This window comes from Gorilla gorilla, chromosome 5, assembly GCF_029281585.2.
Source record: "Gorilla gorilla gorilla isolate KB3781 chromosome 5, NHGRI_mGorGor1-v2.1_pri, whole genome shotgun sequence".
NCBI classification, from domain to species: domain Eukaryota; kingdom Metazoa; phylum Chordata; class Mammalia; order Primates; family Hominidae; genus Gorilla; species Gorilla gorilla.
In genome coordinates, this window is record NC_073229.2 from 168952198 (window position 1) to 168972889 (window position 20692).

Sequence of the window (20692 nt, forward strand, 5' to 3'; positions counted from 1 at the left end):
ATTTTCATATGTTGTTAGAGCATATAAAAGATAGTGTGTGGTTTTGTTTTTTGAGATGAGATCTAGTCTGTTAGTGAATTTCAAGTGTATTATCTGTAGCCACAAGCTGTACATTAGGTCTCCAGAATTTATTCATCATATAACTGAAAGTTTATGCCCTTTGACCAGTCTCTTCTCTTTTCCTCCACCCCCCAGCCCCTGGTAACTACCATTCTACTCTGTGCTACTGTGAGCTTGACTTTTTTTTTTAAAGATCCCACATATAAGTGAGATCATGCAGTATTTGTCTTTCTGTATCTGGGTTATTTCACTTAGTATAATGTCCTCCAGGCTCATCTAAGTTATTGCAAATGACAGAATTCCCTTCTTTTTTTATGACTGGATATATTTCACTGTGTTTTCTTTATCCATTTTTGTGTTGTAGGATACTTAGGTTGATTCCATATCTTGGCTATTGTGAATAAGGCTACAGTGCACATAGGAGTATAAATATCTTTTGGGGATAATGATTTTATTTTCTTTGGATATGTACCCAGAAGTGGGATTACTGGATGATATGATAGTTCTATTTTTAATTTTTTAAAGAACCTTTAGATTGTTTTTCATAATGACTGAACCAAAGATAGTTCTTTAAGTTGGAGAGTTCTTCTTTAAATTTCACATGATTTATAAAAGTTCATACAATTGCTGATAGTGAGAGAGAAGTGGATAGGGTTAAATACTAAGGATAATGGAAAATGTTTAGAATAGCTACTAGGGTCAATCTTGAGTCACACAGAGATGAGTAAACTGATTGCTACCTTGCCACTAGAGTGCAGCTGAGGTTAATTGGCAAGGATTTGTAGTTTGTCACTCCGTCATTGCTCAGCAGCTTTGGAATTAAAAGATGAAAAGTATATTTGAAGGCCAAGGGAGTGAAAAATTCAAAGGTGTTAATGATACTGTGGTTGATTTGAGGTATCCTCATGCTGAAGAAATCCCAAGGTGGGATAAAGGGCTAGACATCAAGATGGTGGGGAAAGAAGAGGTTTATTTATAATATAAGAAGTGAGAAGAAGAGTCAGAAGATTCCAGTCAGTGAAAGATTTTTTCAAGTTAGAGATTTTGGACTAAAAGTGGTTTTAAGTTATGATGAGGCCTGGGGTATGGCCATACCCCAATGTGTGACTGAAGTGGGACATAGAAGGTTCTAGAAATGAGATGGCTTTTAGAAGGTCATCACTGCATTTCTAGAAGTGAAGTGACAGATGATAGCCCTGTCTGGCGTTGTGCCATCAAAGGAGAGGGGAAGGGCACATTGGCTTTAGTAGATGAAGCTAAGGGGAAAAGGGTGTGTAGGAGAGGAAAGAAAATATCTTCTTCCCATCTTAGTTTCATAGTTGAGGCTCCTGTAACAAAAGACAGATTAACAAGAGAAAAGCATACAAATTGATTTAATATAAATTTTACATTATGTGGAAGCCTTCATCAGGAAGAGAAGACCCAAAGAAACATGGAAGCCTGTGTATTTTTATGCTTAGGTTTGATGAAGAGTGGACAGTTGTGTAGAAGTATGATTGAATAAGAAGATATGACCTAATGCTAATGAACTAGGCGAACTTAGGTTAGCAAGGCCTGTTTGTTCAGATTCTTCTCTGTGTCCTTCTGTTTTCAGTGATAAGGATGTTTCTTCCCTCCAGGAATAAGGAGGGCACTTCTCAAATAAGGGTCTTATGACCCTTTAGGGAAGAAGGGTGGGAGAAGGTCAGAGAGATCTTGCTACGTCTGCTGTTTTCTCAACTGCCAATGTGCCATATTTGGAGGTAGTGTGTCCTGAACCCTTGCCAAGTGTAAACATCCTTTTCTCTTGGTTTTTATGAAAGAGAGATTATACAGCCACGAATGAAAAAGATGATATAGGAAATGGCATTATCATGGGAGCTTCGGGATTGATTCAAGGAGATAGGTTGAAATACTAATTATGAACAAGATGTAAGGTAATGTGTAAAAGAACACAGAATCCACTGTAATGGAGAAAGAAAGGTAGATAGATAGGCTGTATGCATATAGTGAGGTACAGTAACCCCATCCATGGAGAGAAAATGTGAAATAGAGCAAGGTAATGGAGGAAATAGTAAAAGGAAAGAAGGAGGAAATAAGCAAGGAAAGGTTAGCCAGGATAGAAAGGTAGTTTGAGAGACATGTTAGCTCAGGGAGAAGAGACAGGATATTTGCAAAATTTTGTAGCTTGAAAGGTCAACAGCATCAGCTACTTCCAGCATTTCAATTGCAAGGTTAGATTCATTGTCAATGTCATAGTTTAGTTGCTGAGCTTTACATAGGACTAGTTTATACTGGTAACTTTGATGAGTTTAGTGAGAAGAGGCAACGACAGGAAAAAAATACCTCAGTGAGAAACAGCTTATTAAATTAATACCACTCAAAACAGATTTATATTGCAGGTTTTAAGCAAATACAGTTGTTTTAAAAGCAAGAGGTTCAAATGTATTCTTGCTGATATTGATTAATACGTAGGGAAATAAACCAAAATTACATGTTTTCCATGAGAAGAATCATATTTTCAGTGAGAAGAATTACAATTTTCTAGTAAAAAATATCGAATTTCTTTTTTAAAAGATAAATTGTGCCTTTTTTATGAACTATATGCTATTGGCAAAAATAAAACCCACACACACACAAAAAAAACCCGAAAAGAACAAAGAAAAAAATCTAGAAGCAGTTGTTTTGACCAATCCTTTCCACCCCTGCCAGCATCAATGTACTTCGTAAGACTATAAAAGTCAAATATTTTAAAAATGCTGATTCATTCTTTGGAAAGCTCTACCTTGAGTTAGGGTAGTTTGTTTTTTGGCAGTCTTGTCTCTTCAGATGTGATGTGGGGTGTTTGCCAATATACTGAAAACGCAGCATCACGGCTGTTTCTCTGACCTCAGCATCCTGAAGTGGTGTTTCAGCTCCTGCTCTCCTTTACATCGTTTTACCAGTAGGTCCAGTGCATTTAGATTTGTCATTAGCTTTTAAGGTGAGGTTTGGGCAAAATCCATTTTACTTTGGATGATTTATCATCCCACTGATTCTTGACTCCTTGGTAATTCTGCTAATGCTAATTTTTTTAGCTTCATATATTTTCATTAGGGCTTGAAAGTCTCTGAGCTTTTCTTACTGATTGCATCCTATCCATGGCATTCAAATGTGTCTGAATTTCAACTTGTTGAAATCATTGAAACTTAAATAAAAACTGAGAGGTTGTTTTATAGTTAAAAAAAAAAAACCTGTTAAGAATGTCTTTAAAATAAGTCTTGTGATAATGAAATGTACCGCTTAGCAGTATGCATATACCAGTTGGGACTACTGGTTTCTATATTTAAGAAGTAACTCTTGCTAATGAGGGTGCTGTTCAACAATGATTTTAGCACTTGTGCATGATCCAAATGATAATGTTTAATTATTCTGTTTGCGTGCCAAGTGACTTTTTTTATATAACCTTGATTTGCCTCTTTGTAAGCCTTTGTTTTCCTCTGTATGTAACTTATTCATATTTGTAATTAACAATTTAAATCCACTGTTTGGAGCATTAAAGAATTAGTTAATACTGATATCTCAAGTTAAGAAGTGACTCCCCAAAAAAAAGTTGTGGGGAGAATTAAAACAAATATTTTCTGTTTTGTTTTGTTTCTTTATTTGTGGTTCTTTATCTTGTTTTGTTTAAATTGTTTGGTAATTAGAAGTTATGTGTTACGGGATTTAGGTTATTTGGTAGCATTGTAAATAGCTTCCTTTCGTGTGTTGCTTTGCGGGTCTTTGGGGATAATAGTAAGAGTCCTTTGAGCTGACCTAGTAAAGCCGGTTATTCAAGGATCACTTGATTATGAATACTGGGGGAAGGGGGTTAGCTTTTCTACATTCTAGATTCTTCTATACCTTATCCTTGCTGCTTCTTGTGATACATATTAGTGAAAAGGGAACTTTCAGCCATATATTTATGCTTTTGAAGTTCAGTAGTGCATAGATTTCAGTATAAAGTAAGATTATACAGTTTGCAATATGAACGGGGACATATAGAAGGATACACATGCATTCATACAGAGATATACAAACTCAAGCAAAAGACACAGTAACTCTAAATTATGTTCCATGCGAAGTATCTATATTTATTCTCTGTCAAGGATAAAATGGAAGAAAATTGAAAATTTCCTAACTGTATTTTGGTTGGTAAAATACAATCTCAAAAGTAAAAAATTATTTGATTTCGCCTTACAAGTGATTTTGTTTAGGGTTTTTCTTTAGGGTTTTGCTACAGATAGATGTATCACAGGGTACATTTTATAATTCAGTGATACTTTCCACATTTTATTTATTCATTTATATTAGTTGGTGGGGAACAAGTAAAAAATTGATTAATTCTTATTATACAGGTAAGTTTTCATTGTTTTACGGCTGCTTAATAGCAGTACAGTGGAGTAAAGCACATTTTCAGGATTCACATGCCCACTTATCTGTGTAGGTTCAGTTCTAAAACGTTTTTCACAGTGAGTCACCATCATTAGCTTTCCAAAAATGACAATTTCAAGGACAGCCCTAATTTGTACATGTGAATTTTTACGTGCTTGTTGAAAATCAGTCCAGAGGCATCTGGGGAAGATGGTGGTAGCATGGCATCAGAGTTTTTTTGTTGTTGTTGTTGTTTTATTTTATTTATTTATTTATTTATTTATTATTTTTTTTTTTTTGAAATGGAGTTTCGCTCTTGTTGTCCAAGCTGGAAGCAATGGTGCAATCTTGGCTCACTGCAACCTCTGCCTCCCGGGTTCAAGTGATTCTCCTGCCTTAGCCTCCTGAGTAGCTGGGATTACAGGCATGCGCCACCACGCCCAGCTAATTTTTGCATTTTTAGTAGAGACGGGGTTTCACCTTGTTAGCCAGGATGATCTCGATCTCCTGACCTCGTGATCCGCCCGCCTGGGCCTCCCCAAAGTTCTGGGATTACAGTCATGGGCCACCACACCTGGCCCAGAGTTTTTCCGTGTCTTTTGCCTTTGCCATTTTCCTTCCATTTGTAAAGTAGTTACATTTATAAAGAGACATTTGTAAAGAGAATAACTAGACAGCAAAACTAAAACGTACAATGTTTGCAACCAAACTAGATGACAAGAGAGATCCAAAATAAATCCAGGTGGCAATAAGCCACCACCAGCCACAAAACGTACAAGACATCACTGCCTGTATGAGAGGAAAGAGAAGGAAGTGATGGTGCCTAAGAACCAGATAGCCCCCAAAATAGGCAACAGATATTTAATGGAAAGCTGGCTTGAGAGCAGAGCTAAACCTGGAAGGGTTTTGCCATGCACAGAGGCTAGGGTAAAAAAGGTGTGACATTTCTAGAATGCTCTTGCCTGCTGTGAGCTCTCAGACTGGACCCATCAGGGCTTCCTTCTAGAAAGAAGGTCTCGTGCTGAGCAAAACTTCTGGGAATAGAATCAATATGGAGCATCTCAAGGCAACAGAAATGAAAGGAGAAGGCCTAGTCCAAACTGTGCCTGCGTGCTGGTAGAGGGTATGGGGGAACAGGACCAGGAAGTCTCAAACTCAAGTACTGCTATGAATGGAATGTTTATGTCCCCCAAAAATTCATGGGTTGAAACCTAATCCCTAGTGTGATAGTGTTAGGAGATGGGGTCTTGGAAGTGATTAGGTCATGAGGATGGAGCTGTCATAAATGAAATTAGTATATTCATAAAAGTGACCCCAGAGAGCTCTCTCTTCCCTTCCACCATGGGAGGACGCAGTGAGAAGACGGCTGTGTATGACCCAGGAAGCAGACTCACTGGACCACAGATCTACCAATCCTTTGATCTTGGACTTGCCAGTCTCCAGAACTGTGAGAGATAAATCTCTGCTGTTTTATTTAAGCCACTCAGCCTATAGTATTCTGTTATAGCAGACTGAATAGATTGAGACACATGCTGTAATTGTAAATACCACACAAAAGCAAAAGAAGAGGAATCTCTGTGAAGTTAGAAAAGCTCTCCTCAACCTCATTTTATTATAAAATTTAGGAAAATTAATTATACAACCAAAAAAATGAGCAACAAAAGTATCAAGACCAAATCTCATATAAAGCAATTTTAAGAAAAAGAGATAAGGAACAAAACTATATCACTACAAATAAAGCATGCCAGTGTAACTACTTTATGAATGGGAGGAAAATAGAAAAGTAAATCTATATTTTAATGTTTTCACTAATCATGTGGGTGGTAGTATTGGTATTAGTGTTCTAAGACTATTATGTACATAATATGATAAAAAGCAAATGAATAATTATGGGATTGTCTAGGTCTATCATCTCTTGTGTCCTTGAGAACCAGATTTTTGGTTTTGAAAAAAGGAGATAGAGGTGTATTAGAAAACAAGTTAAGTTAAATCAGAAATTTGAATTGGAATCATCAATGTAACTTCAAGAGAAATTTTACCTTCAAATGCATATTTCCCAGCTCTGTGCAAAGAAAAAGCCTGTTAACATTGAAAAGGCCTAAAAGGTGTGCTTGGAACATCTTGTAATAGTAGCTAATAAGGAAGCTGTTGAAGACTGTTAGAGTCACATTAAAAGTTGCCAACTGAACTTGACCTTCAATAATGAGAATTGCAATAGATTGAAGCCCATCAAATACATTAAAATCTCATGATATTTAAAATGAACAAAAGCATTGATCATCTTTGGAAAATGATAGGAAACCATTTCATGATACTGAAAATTAGTCAACACAGTCAAATATTTATCCTGACTTTTCTAAATGAACTGTACCACAGAGTACCTAAATGTTAGAAGTGGTGATGTTTCTTTATAAAAGTATGTATTAGGCAGGGCTCTCTAGAGGGTCAGAACTAATAGGATAGATGTATATATGAACGGGAGTTTATTAAGGAGTATTGACTCACAGGATCACAAGGTGAAGTCCCACAGTAGGCTGTCTGCAAGCTGAAGAGCAAGGAAGCCAGTTTGAGTACCCAAACCTCAAAAGTAGGGAAGCCGACAGTGCAGCCTTCAGTCTGTGGCCGAAGGCCCAAGAGCCCCTGGCAAACCACTGGTCTAACAGTCCAAAAGTTGAAGAACTTGGAGTTTATGTTCGAGGGCAGGAAGCTTCCAGCACGGAAAAAGATGAAGGCCAGAAGACTCAGCAAGTCTGCTCTTCCATCTTCTCCTGCCTGCTTTGTTCTAGCCGTACTGGCAAGTGATTAGATGGTGCCCACTGATTAGATGGTACCCACCCGGTTTGAGGGTGTATCTGCCTCTCCTAGTCCACTGACTGAAATATTAATCTCCTTTGGCAACACCCTCACAGACACACCCAGGAACAGTACTTTGCATCCCTCAATCCAATCAAGTTGACACTCAGTATTAACCATCACAAAGTATTCCAAGTAATAAATGAAAAATGAATGATAGAATGACACCATTTTGCAATTCCCAATGAATGGATACGGACACTTAGCATGAACAGCTGCTAAGATCACCTAAGAGAGGTGACAGCTATTATGTGCCTCCTATAACACTGCCAAATACCACTAATTGTCTTGACAAAAGTCTGCTGCATTATCTGCATCAAGTTGCAGATTTGTAGGAGGTTATCAAGAGGACAGACGAAAGTACTGAGCTGTACCAAAAATAGACATTCTGTAAAATCCAGACTCTGGAAAACTCTGCAGGTCAAATTGTCTGAGTTTTCCAACAGACAAACTGTAGGGAAATGGCGGGTGTGGAGGAGGGACCTGTAAATTAAAAGTGATTTAAAATATGTCAGATTTTTTTTTAATAAGCAAAACAAATTAAGGATAGACATTGGAGTGATAAAACTATTTTTGAAACGTAATTCAAGTTATGTACTACTTCAAAAAATGAAGTTGATGGTAATAATGGAGAGGGGAAGAGAGTTGTGCCTGGAAGCGGCTTCTCGAATGTGCAGCAGTGTTCCGTTTTCCGACTGATAATATTTCATTAAGCCATACATTTTTTTGTGTATATATTTTGTTTTACTTTAAAATGAATTCTAAAAATAAATCAGTCTAGTCACCAAAATTTTACAAATGGCTGTCTCTGGATGGTCAAATAGCTGGCAATTTTTATTTTATTTTTATTCCTTCATGTATATTTTATTTTTCTTTCTAGTTGTACTTATACCAAACATGTTATATACACCATTTAAATCTTTCTTAAGTAGCTGGGACTGCAGGCACGTGCTGTCATGCCTAGCTTTTTTCCTTTTTTTTTTTTTTTTTTTTAATTTTTTTTTATAGAGATGGGGTTTTGCTGTGTTGCCCAGGCTGGTCTCCAACTCCTGAGTTGAAGCAATCTGCCTTCTTTGGCCTCCCAAAGTGCTGGCATTACAGGTGTGAGCCACTGCATCCAGCCTATTTCTAAAATGACATTTTCATATAATTTTTTAGAAAACCAACCACATGGCATCTAATCAGTGCATTATTTAAAATGAAGGACAAATTTAGGATGCAATATTAGATATTTTAGTCAATGGCTATGGATTCTTTCCCTTTCAAAACTTAAAACAGTTCCATTTTTCTGGAAGCAGTGACATAGTCTTGTAAAAAGACTCAAGTTTTCAAGAACATTTTTTTCCTTACTGAACTTGATTGGAGTCCATCAAAGGCTTAGTGTGAGTTTACTTAGGCTTCAAAAACCTGATGATAATCTCCTCAGAGGCCATGATGGTTAAATGAGATTGGAGGAAAACAATGTATAAGGTACAAGGTCCTATGCTAACATGTTACCCTTGTGTTTGATCTAATGGGATCTGCAAAATCGGTTCTCCTTTTCTTACAGAAATAAACAGAAACCGAATCTTCCAAGAAACGCATTTAAAATGTTGGGTAATTTGTGTAGTAATGATTGTTCCTTTCAATTTTATCTTTCTATCATAATATCAAAAGTTATTTCCTTAAAAAAAAGAAAAATGTATTATACCTAGTGTAAAGATAGAGTTGAGTTTGATTATATTTATTATGGTAAGTGGGTGGTTCTCTTTTTTCTTTCTTTCTTTCTTTTTCTTTTTTTCCAAACCAAACCATTACTTTAGCATTTTAAAATAGAGAAATATTAGGTACTACTATTATATGATAAAAATCAAATCGGACCAAGTATATATAAATGTTTTAACATTTTCGGTGCAAAAATGGGTTAAATTCACTTTATTGGCTCTATCCCAGCTGAAGAATTACATTCTGATAACCTGAATATAATCCCTAATTCCTTGGGATGAATTACTTTTCACTTTTTCTTTTAATATTGCATAAAGTTTATGGCAATAATGAGTTAATGCTCTTAGATTACAACTCTTTGTGCTAGCTTTTTCCCAAGGAAATAAAAATAAGCTATTTCTGTGTGAGTGTGTACTAACTTTTAAAAACATGTAAATATGAGTATTATTAGAAACTCTAATTTCAATAACTACTATAACTTTTGGGGACAGCAAGTAGTTGTTTGTTATTTTGTGCATGGGATAGAAAGGGGTTGTTTTTGTTATTGGTTGGTTTTGCTTTGGTCTTTCATGTCTTGAAAATATTTAGCTAAAGAATGTATGCTGTGGAATTGAACTGGCACTTTTGAATAATTTGTCATTTTTTTCACAAGCAAGAGTTCATGTTGGAACTCAAATATAGATAAACTAGAAGAACTGATGCTAAGTAAAAGAAGCAAGTCATAAAAGACCAGGTATTATATTAATTTGTTTATATGAAATGTCCAGAATAAGCAGATTCATAGAGAAAACAGATTAATGCTTGCCATGGGTTGTGGGAGGCGAAGGGTAATGGGTACAGAGTTTCTCTTTGGGGTGATGAAAATGACCTGTAATTAGATAGTGGTGATTTTTTTAACTTTATGAATTCACTGAAAACCACTGAAGTGTAAACTGTACCATACCATTTCTGAGGCACACTGGGTAAGGGGCCTGATGCCTTGCCCACCTGGCCTTTTCTCCCACCCACTCACTCCACTCAGGGCTATGAATTGAAGACCTGGATATGGCTTGAAAACCACTGGCCTAAGAGATCAAAACTTTTACATTGCTAGGTATGGAGTTTACTCCCAAGTAAAAGCTTGAGTCCATTGCTCATTAAGTATTTCTCTATATTAACAGTGTACTAAGAACAGACAAAGAAATAAATTGGGTCATAAATGCTTATTCTTATACACGGGTCCTCTTTATGCATTTCTATTATGGAAACTTCTTTTTTTCCTTCCTTACCAAGACATTTAGGGTAAGCATATCTCTACACTAAATTATCTGCAGTTGTGATAACCATTGCAAAAGATGTGAAAATCGTTTATAGTAGATGATATATCCTTTTGGCTTTATTCTGAGACCCAGATACTGCTTCTCTAAAAGTTTCCTTATTTGCTCCCAACTACAATCTGGTTTTTTTTTTTTTTTTTTTTTTTTTTTTTCCTTTTCTGCCTGGTAAGAGCTGAATACTCTCAAACCGTCAGATCTTATAACAACCCTTTTTCCTCCACAGGGTTTCCTTGAATTCTTTTTCTTTTCATGAACACCTTTTTCTTCTGCACTTTTGCTTTACATTTGGGAAGCCCTATATCCATATAACTGCAGATCATTATGTAGTTAATATTCAGTTATTCAGGAAAAGATGGGTCATTGTGAATCTGATGGCAAAGACTGGTGATAGCATGGGGCTGGCACCTTGTTGCAGGTTGTTTGTTTTGTCAGTGTAAAAACTGATGAATTGTAAATGATAAGTAGCTGCGGCTTAATCATGTCTCATCTCTGCTTTGCAAGCCAAGAGAATCAAAAGTTCCCTTAATTATTGACTAGAAGCAGACATGTTTTGATAGAAGGGGAATGGATAGAAAGTGGCAAAACTATGTAAGGGTTAACTCAGAACTTAGTTGTTTTCAAAAATAATTTGGTTTTTTTTTGGTTTTGGTTTTGTTTTTTTTTCAATTTTTGGTTGGGTGCAGTGGCTCACACCTGTAATCCCAGCACTTTGGGAATCTGTGGCAGGTGAATCACTTGAGGTCAGGAGTTTGAGACCAGCCTGGCCAACATGGTGAAACCCCGTCTACTAAAAATACAAAAATTAGCCGGGTGTGGTGGTGCGCACCTGTAGTCCCAGCTACTCAGGAGGCTGAGGCACGAGAATCGGCTGAACTTGGGAGGCAGAGGTTGCAGTGAGCTGAGATCGTGCCATTGCATGCCAGCTTGGGCAACAGAGCGAGACTGTCTCAAAAAAATAAAAAAAGTTTCTGTCTGCAAAACAAGTTTCTGTGAGTCCTGGGCATGCATGTTGTGAAGGAAAAGCTGAGGGGCAGGGACAGGGAGCAGGCAGCAGGTAAGCAAATATACTTATCATTCAGTGTCTGTGATTACAAGAAAGTTTCTCTCTCCTTCTCCCCTTCTCCTCCTCCGCCTCCTCCTCCTCCTTCTCCTCCTCCTCCTCCTTCTCCTCCTCCTCCTCCTCCTCCTCCTCCTCCTCCTCCTCCTCCTCCTCCTCTCTCTCTCTCTTTCTGTCTGTAAGAGGAGGGAGTGAGGTATAATGAGTGGTAGGTTGAGCAGCCAAGTTGGAGACAGAGGATCATGGGCTTCATTAAGTTCTGTGCAGGTAATGTAAATATTTTAAATGCATCTTCAGAAGGATCACAGTTGATATCTGTATTGTAAATAGAAACTAGAATTGTGATATACAGTAGAAAACTGGGGCTTGGAGAACAATAGTTCATGGGATAGGATGATGGGGTGGGTGGGGTTGGGGTAGTGTTAGTCCATATCACCCTAAATGATTATCAAACTAATCATTTAGAAATACCTAAGGGAACAGTGACATTTATACCACTATTAAAAATGTAGTTCAGGTAAAATAATTATATGTCTGCATAGTTGGGAAAGGACAAAGAAATTGACAGTATTCCTTCCCAAACAGAGCACCAATGTGGCCCTGCTCTTTCTCTCTTATTTATTGTCTTTATCTTTTTCCCCACTAGAATATATGCTGGCCTGTGTGTAGCCAGCATCGGCTCTATGACTAATTTCCATGAACTCAGCTTGGTTAAAACCATATAATAGCCACAATACTCTGTCATCACTAAATTAATAGCAAATTGAAAATTTTTTTAGTGATAAGAACCAGCCAATAGTTTGGAAAAATTAGTTTGGAAAAATTTCCAAACTAATTATACTTTTTGGCCCAAGTTTTAAAATATTGGGGAAATGAACTAGTTATGGTTTATTTTCAACAGAGAATGAAAAAGTATAAACATATCACTGGATATATTTAGTGATGAGTTCTTATTGCCAAGCGTTTTCATGAGACTGCTTTATTTCAAAAATGCATAAAACTACCAAAACTGTTGACATTTAATTGCATCAATTTACATCAGCTCTGATTTTGTTATAGATAGTTGTTGCCTTCCATTTTACTGAGAGAAGTGTAATTGTTTTCAACCTTATAGACAACATCTGGGGAAGATGTACGAGACTTCACAAAGGTACTTAAGAACAAGTTCAGGTCAAAGAAGTACTTTGCCAAACACCCTCGACTTGGTTACCTGCCTGTCCAGACAGTTCTTGAAGGTGACAACTTAGAGACGTAAGTTTGATTTTAATATTAAATCTAGTGTGAACATTTATATCTGATGTTATCTTTTTTATGTTAGTAACACAAGAGAAATTGATTAATACCAACTGCATTTTAGAGGAGGTAAATTAAACTTGGAATCAGTCTTCACAACATGAATTTTTACAACTCACTTTTGACAATGTCACAGCCAAAATTTCAATTTTAACCTTGCACATGTCCTTAAATTTTAAAAATATGTATTAATATGTCAACCTTAATACACACTGGTCATCTCTTTTCTTTTTAAAAACACTTAAAGTGTGGCATTATATAGTATTTCATTATTTATTTATTTATTTATTTTCCTTTTTTTCCCCTTATGGGGGGTGTTTTGTTATTTCTCAGAGTATGTTTTATACTCTTTTTGCATCTCTTTAATATAAATTTATTAATAATAATCTGTTGATTCAGATATTTATGCTAAAATTCTAAACTATCACATTATGATTCTATTTTTTATTGAAAATGAAGACAGCCAACTGAGATAGCTTTATATATTACATAAAATAGAAAAAATTTCAATTTTAACCTTGCATGTGTCTTTAAACTTTAAAAATATGTATTAATGTGTCAACCTTAATACACACTGGTCATCTCTTTTGTTGGTCATCTCTTTTCTTTTTAAAAATACTTAAATTGTGGCATTGTACAGTCTTTCATTCTTTTATTTATTTATTTATTTTCCTTTTTTCCCCTTTATGGGGGGTGTTTTACTGTTTCTCAGACTATGTTTTATACTCTTTTTGCATCTCTTTAATATAAATTTATTAATAATACTTAATTTGTTGATTCAGGTATTTATGCTAAAATTCTAAAATATCACATTATGTTTCTAATAAATGAAGACAGCAAACTGAGATAGCTTTATATATTACATAAAATAGAAAAAATTTATTCAAAGTGTATAATTTGAGTTGGTTAGCATACATGAAAGTTTCACGATGGTGAAATTACCATGTGATTATAAAGCAAAGGGAATAAGAATTTATGGCCTGAAGTGAAAAGAAAAAAATGTTTTTCAGTGACCCAGAAAAAATGCAAAGAAGTAATTTTAAGATACTAAACAATTATGTGTTAAGATCAAAATAGATAGATTTTAAATCTTTGAATTGCTTTTTCATATGTCAGCATAAATATTCCTGCTAAGGCCATTTTCTTGTGGTTGAATCTTGGGGAAAATGAACTTTTATTACTAATCATCAACAGAGTGCTTAGTTGTATAGCATAATGAAGTTCTAGTCAGAGAAAGACACCGTCTCAGATGACTAGAGAAGAGAAACTCAAAAGTGTGAAGTTTTCTACTTTATGAAAAATAGAGAAAATTGTAGTAAGAAGTATAAAAAATGTCAAGTGCAATTTTTGTGAAATGAAACTTTAGCCTTCAGATTCATAGTTCATTTTATTTTGTACATGAGAGAAAATCAGGAAATAGTAATATTTTAGTGCATTGTGATAGTCAATGTCTCAAACATGTCAAAATAGAAGAATACAGTATTTGGTCTGCAGACCAAAATAGATTTTTTAAAATCCCTGTAGACCTCAAACTTTGCTAAATTTATGTACCAGTTTATCTCTTTTATTTGTGGAATGGCTAAGAAATAGAAGAAAGACCACAGCCAAAGCATAGGAGATACCTTTTTCCCTCTATAGGTAATGTCATGTGTGTGTAAACAGAAAGAAATACAATGCAAATGCATATTTAGATAGGTCCATGTATAACACATACACATACAAAAGGTAAGAAAAAATTTCAACTGTATGATTACTGTGCTTGATATCAAACTGTGTACACTTAAGATATATTCTTTCCACTTGATATCAAACTGTGTACAATTAAGATCTATGTCTTTCTAAACATTCTTTTGCATAGTACAATTTAGAAAAAGTTTTAATAAAGCAATTTCAATTGAAAGAGGGCTGTTCGAATACATTCAGGAACAGTAGACTTTTGGTCCTCTTTTTGATTTGTGGGTATGCTTTTGTCCTTTCCTTCAAAAGGTTGTGTGATAATAGATTCTTATTTGTCTTAGTATCTAATATATGTTTAACTGTGCTGATGCCTTAGGATAAAGACAAAATTGTACTTTTTTTGTAACCCATCCAATTAACCTTTGGAATGGATAATTCTGAGGCACAGAATTATTACTTGGTGCTTTAATTTACGGGATAATTTGATAGGTTTGAACTAAGCGATGTGCCTTTTAATCTTTTGCTAAACCATTGGCATTTTGCATCACAAATATCTGCACCCTTTATGGGAATCATGCAGATAGATGCATGTTTTATACTCCTTTAAAACATTTTTAATTTGCCTTTCAATGTCAAAATAATCATTGGTGTCAGTCATCCTATTCTGAGTGACTCTATTAGGTAAAAATTAACAGAAAAGCATGCCAAATAATTTTGTGCTGTGATTTTGGGGTGTAATTCTGAAAATGCCTCGCCTCAATTCATTCAATTGAAAATGAATTTATGAGCATTTTTAGTGAGAGGAAAACAAGAGAAAAAAGGAAGAAGTGTAAGCTTGCGTCAGATGCCCCAGGATCCTTTTTGGAAAGATTTATGAACTACTAGATATAGTGGGCAGGTTTTCTTTTTTTAATCCTAGACCAAGCTCTCGGGATTTGATATAGTTCACTTTTCGGCTGAGCCCTTTCTAGTACAGGGCCGCTTAATCTTCTGGTATAACAATTTATGTGAGTGGGTAATAAAAAAGTTTGATTTTGTTTATTCTCCTATTTGTGGGAGGAGAACATTGGAGAAAAACCAGCGAAGTGGCAAATGTGTTGAAGTTATTTATGAAGCTAATTAGAATTTTCTTTTGCTTCTTTCTTTTTCATCCTTGCAAAATGTGACATTTTATCCTCTGCCCAGTAATTACACATGCATGCATGGAGGAGGGGATTTATGGGGAAAATGAGTTATTACTGAAAGGGAGTAAACAAATCCATGCTAAGGTTTATTCGATTAATTTTATAACTATGCAAAATTTTCCAGAAAATAAATCAATAAATGAGTAGAGTTTGATTAAAGAATACTCCATTGAAAATAAATCTGAGGAACAAGCTAAAATAGTAGCAAAAGTAATTCAAGGGTTGTGAGAATTATTATTGGCTAAAGAGATAGGTTGGTTTCCCTAAAGATTAAAAAAAGTAAAATAGACACCTCTCCCTGGTATTGGTTAAAGGGGAGTAAATGAGTTTAAAGATTTTTTTAAGAGCCTTTGCTATAGCAAGAAACAAATACACTATAAGTTTAACTACAGTTGCAGTTAACATCCGACTAGAAGGAAGTATGACAGCCAAGTTGAGACCTGAAAGATTAATAGGGCTAAGTGTGGTGTGTTTGATGTGGGAGGTTGAGAGGGAGAGTTTCTGGTCCAAGGAAGCATTTTCAAAAGCTTGGAGGCAAGATAGTTTCAGAAACTGGGGTGGAAAACTATCAACAGTGGCAAGAAATGGCAGTGGAGAGAGAAGATGGAACCATATAATGAAGGGCCTTCTAAGCCATGCCAAAGTGTTTGGAGTTTATTCTGAGAGCAGTGGGGAGCCTTTGGGGGTCTTTGAGTAAAAGCAGCAGGGATCCCACTTACCCTGCTCTGGAGCAAATGGATTGAAGAAGGCAGAAGACAAAGAACAAGGAAGAGTCTAATGACAATTTAAGGCACTAAAAGGGTCATTAAGTTCTTCAAAATCTGGGTTTTATATATAAAACCATTATATATATATATATATACACACACACACACATTTTATATATATACAATATGTATATATATTGTATATATATACACATATACAATAAATATGTATATATAGTATATATACACATATACAATAAATATGTATATATAGTATATATACACACGTACAATAAATATGTATATATAGTATATATACACACGTACAATATGTATATATAGTATATATACACACGTACAATAAATATGTATATATAGTATATTTACACACGTACAATAAATATGTACATATAGTATATATACACATGTACAATAAATATGTATATATAGTATATAGTATATATACACATGTACAATAAATATGTATATATAGTATATATACACACGTACAATAAATATGTATATATAGTATATATACACATGTACAATAAATATGTATATATAGTATATATACACACGTACAATAAATATGTATATATAGTATATATACACACGTACAATAAATATGTATATATAGTATATAGTATATATACACACGTACAATAAATATGTATATATAGTATATATACACACGTACAATAAATATGTATATATAGTATATATACACACGTACAATAAATATGTATATATAGTATATATACACACGTACAATAAATATGTATATATAGTATATATACACATGTACAATAAATATGTATATATAGTACATAGTATATATACACATGTACAATAAATATGTATATATAGTATATATACACATGTACAATAAATATGTATATATAGTATATATACACATGTACAATAAATATGTATATATAGTATATATACACATGTACAATAAATATGTATATATAGTATATATACACATGTACAATAAATATGTATATATAGTATATATACACATGTACAATAAATATGTATATATAGTATATATACACATACAAATATATATGTATATATGTATATATACATATATATTATATTTGTATATATATGCATATATACATATATATTATATTTGTATATATGCATATATACATATATAATATATATGTATATATGCATATATACAAATATAATATATATGTATATATTAATATAGTATTTTATATATATATATATTTTTTTTTTTTTTGAGACGGCGTCCAGTTCTGTTTTCCAGGCTGGAATGCAGTGGCACAATCACAGCTCACTGTCTCATTGCAGCCTCGACCTCCCAGGCTCAAGTGTTCCTCTTTGGAAATTCCTAGGCAGTATGTGAAGTTGCGGGGGGTGTCCCCCCAGCATTAAGAATGATGCTGAATGATCTGGCTCCAGACATAAGCCTGTGAGTCAAGCAGAACAAGTTTTCTTGTATCAGTTTGTAAATTAAACTTCTGGGTGAAATTTTCAGCCTCCCAAGAAGCTGGGACTATAGGCATCATGACACCACACACAGCTAATGTGTTTATTTTTTGTGGAGATGGGGTCTCGTTATGTTACCAAGGCTGGCCTCAGACACCTGGGCTCAAGTGATCCTCCCGCCTCAGCCTCCCAAAGTGCTGAGATTATAGGTATAAGCCACCGAGCCTGGCCTGGGTTACATTTTACGTGATACTAAGTGATCCTCTTGCCTCAGCTTCCCAAACTGCTAGGATTACAGGCACAAGCTATCGAGGCTGGCCTGGGTTACATTTCATATAATATCTAAGTATTTGTAGCAGAGTCTGCTTTCTGGAATATTAGTGTGTGATTGACAAAAGCACCTGTTCAGCCCCCATGCTGGAGAGCAGGGATAGGCTGCGTTCTGAAGCCTGGGCTAACACACGCATTGGTCTTATTTCCAAGCCTTTTTAATGATAGGTTGTAACTATGCAGTTTCTTATTTTCTCCTTTCAGAATTAAATGAAAAAGCTTATGATTTAATCTTTTTTTCTACAAATCAAAATTTTCTGAAGTCAATGAAGCCCAAGGTTTGACTTTTTTATCTCTATTTCTTTTTTTAGAAATTTTTCAAATATATAACAAAACTTGAGAAACCCTTCAGTTCAGCTCTCTACCCTTGCCATTCTCATTTTTTAGGTCATGGATCACTTTTGTGCTAACTGGATTAAGTTAGCAAGAACCAGTCAAGCAATTTGACAGAGCTTTTCCAAGGTTGATTAAGACAAAAAAAAAATACACACTTTTCTTCTATTTGAAGTTCGTGGCATATGTTTTGCTACACTTGAATTCTGGAAATAATCTCTTAAGCAGTTACTGTTTTTAGAAAGTATATAGCATATCATTCACCTGACATTTAACATATTCAGGGTTAATGAAGAACAGTGACGTGGAAATAGTATTGACTAATACTATGTTGTTTTATTGTTATTGTATCTATTTTACACATATGTAAATTAAGTTTACTGACAGTATAGATATTCTGACAAACAGTGTGGATAAATGCCTGGTTCTGCAATGAGAACACATGGACACAGGAAGGGGAACATCACACACCGGAGACTGTTGTGGGGTGGGGGGAGGGGAGGGGGATAGCATTAGGAGATATACCTAATGCTAAATGATGAGTTAATGGGTGCAGCACACCAACATGGCACATGTATACATATGTAACACACCTGCATGTTGTGCACATGTACCCTAAAACTTAAAATATAATAATAAGAAAAGAAAATAAATAAATAAATAAATAAATAAATGCCTGGTTCTGAAAATAGATCTGAAGAGTCTTAGTTTTTCATCCCAATAAGATAATGTTCAAAAGTCTTTGCTGTGCAGGCATCAACCTACACTTCACTATAGGAGATGAAGAGAAAAGTAGGCATTATAGATACCTACTTTCTTTTTCTAAGTAGGTATGTATAATAGAAATAGGAGAATCAAGGAGTTTTGGAATAATTTTGTTTCAAACACTGTTAGCTTTTGCAGACTTTATTTAATTAAATAGCTAATTTTCTTTGTACTGTAAATGTTCTGCATTCATTTACTCTCCTTCCTCCTCAAAAAGCTAGGGTTGGAACTAGCTTTTAATTAGGATCAGTTGTTTTCAAAAGTATTTCATGGAGACTTGGGAATTCCTAGGCAGTATGCGACATCCCCAGCATTAAGAGTGACACTGAATGATCTGGCTCCAGACACAAGCCCCTGAGTCAAGCAGAACAAGTTTTTTTGTATCAATTCATAGTTTAAACTTCTAAAAAACATTTTTTTGAAGAAAATGTATCATGATCTCAGGAAGTTGCCTTCAGTGTTATTTATGATGTGACATTTTTGGTGGGATCTAGGGGTGGTATCTAGGTTGCATGTTTGTTCAATGGGTGTGTGAGGTTGAGGTATTTTGGGTACGTCTGGGTTTGGATGTTTACATTTAAAATTACATGAAGAACAGAAAAGTCTAATTTTATTGCACCTCTGCCATCAACATATAATGTAGTGTTTCATTTTTAACTTCATCTTTCTAACCAAGTTTCTTCTCTAGGAAAAACAAAAATATGATTGCATCCCCCTTGGTATATTATAGAATGTTATCTTTACATTATTCTATAATTTTGAGTTATTTTTGAGCATTCTGGTTTTTTCCCCAGTATGACTGTTTAAAGATGTGTTTGCTATCCTTGAACAAATATCCTGTAATATCTGTGAAAAGGCCCCTGCAGACTCTTGAATACACAGCGACTTCTCTAGAATACACTGTGACTTCTGTTAACTTTTGATTTCCCCATGGTGGCTCTCAGGGCAACCACATATATGAGCGGAAGATAATTGAGAATCTCCCCACACCCCCACTGCTTTTGTCTTAAATTGCTCTAAAGTGTTTGTTCTGTGACTTTTGTCTCCCTCTCCCCTCTTTGCAGTCCTATCACACTCATCAGTATGTGGCCAGAGCACTATGAGTGAGTATTCATAGCCCACATGCAGGAGAGGTGTTCTGATCAGTGGTACTAGCATGGGGGTCTTACTAAACTCTTGGTCTAAAATAATACTTCTGTGTTCTGGGTAACAATCCTAGTGGTTTGTTTGCATGGCAGATTCATTACTTAAGTAACCTAACATTTCTAATCGTAACATCTATCAATATTTGGCCATAAAATTATTGCTTTGTTTTTTTCTTTTAAAGCCCCTCACAATCTCCTCAACTGTTTCATGATGACACCCACTCAAGAATAGAACAATATGCCACACGGTAAGAAACTTTGATCAGAGCCCTCCACTGCACTGCCACCCAGAATGTATCTATTTCTAATTAATATAATATCATTAATATACCTTGATTTAAGAAATGCAGTTTTGCAGGAGTTATGATTCCATTATATTTGGAATTTGGGCTCTCGTATTTTCATGACGCAGTTTGCACTTTACCAAACACCT

The 20692-nt window shown here is 34.9% G+C and overlaps 1 protein-coding gene across 8 annotated transcripts in view; it reads left to right on the forward strand.

The window, feature by feature from the left end:
• The window catches only part of UTRN (utrophin), a 562884-nt gene that overhangs the window by 516956 nt on the left and 25236 nt on the right, over positions 1 to 20692 (forward strand). For 7 of the 8 annotated variants that reach the window (XM_019029674.4, XM_063707928.1, XM_063707929.1 and 4 more), the window contains 3 exons: positions 12476 to 12612; positions 20179 to 20217; positions 20442 to 20507. In XM_019029674.4, the coding sequence (XP_018885219.3) occupies positions 12476 to 12612; positions 20179 to 20217; positions 20442 to 20507 (242 nt within the window). The remainder of the gene's footprint in view (positions 1 to 12475; positions 12613 to 20178; positions 20218 to 20441; positions 20508 to 20692) is intronic. The other variant, XM_063707930.1, reaches the window with a different exon arrangement.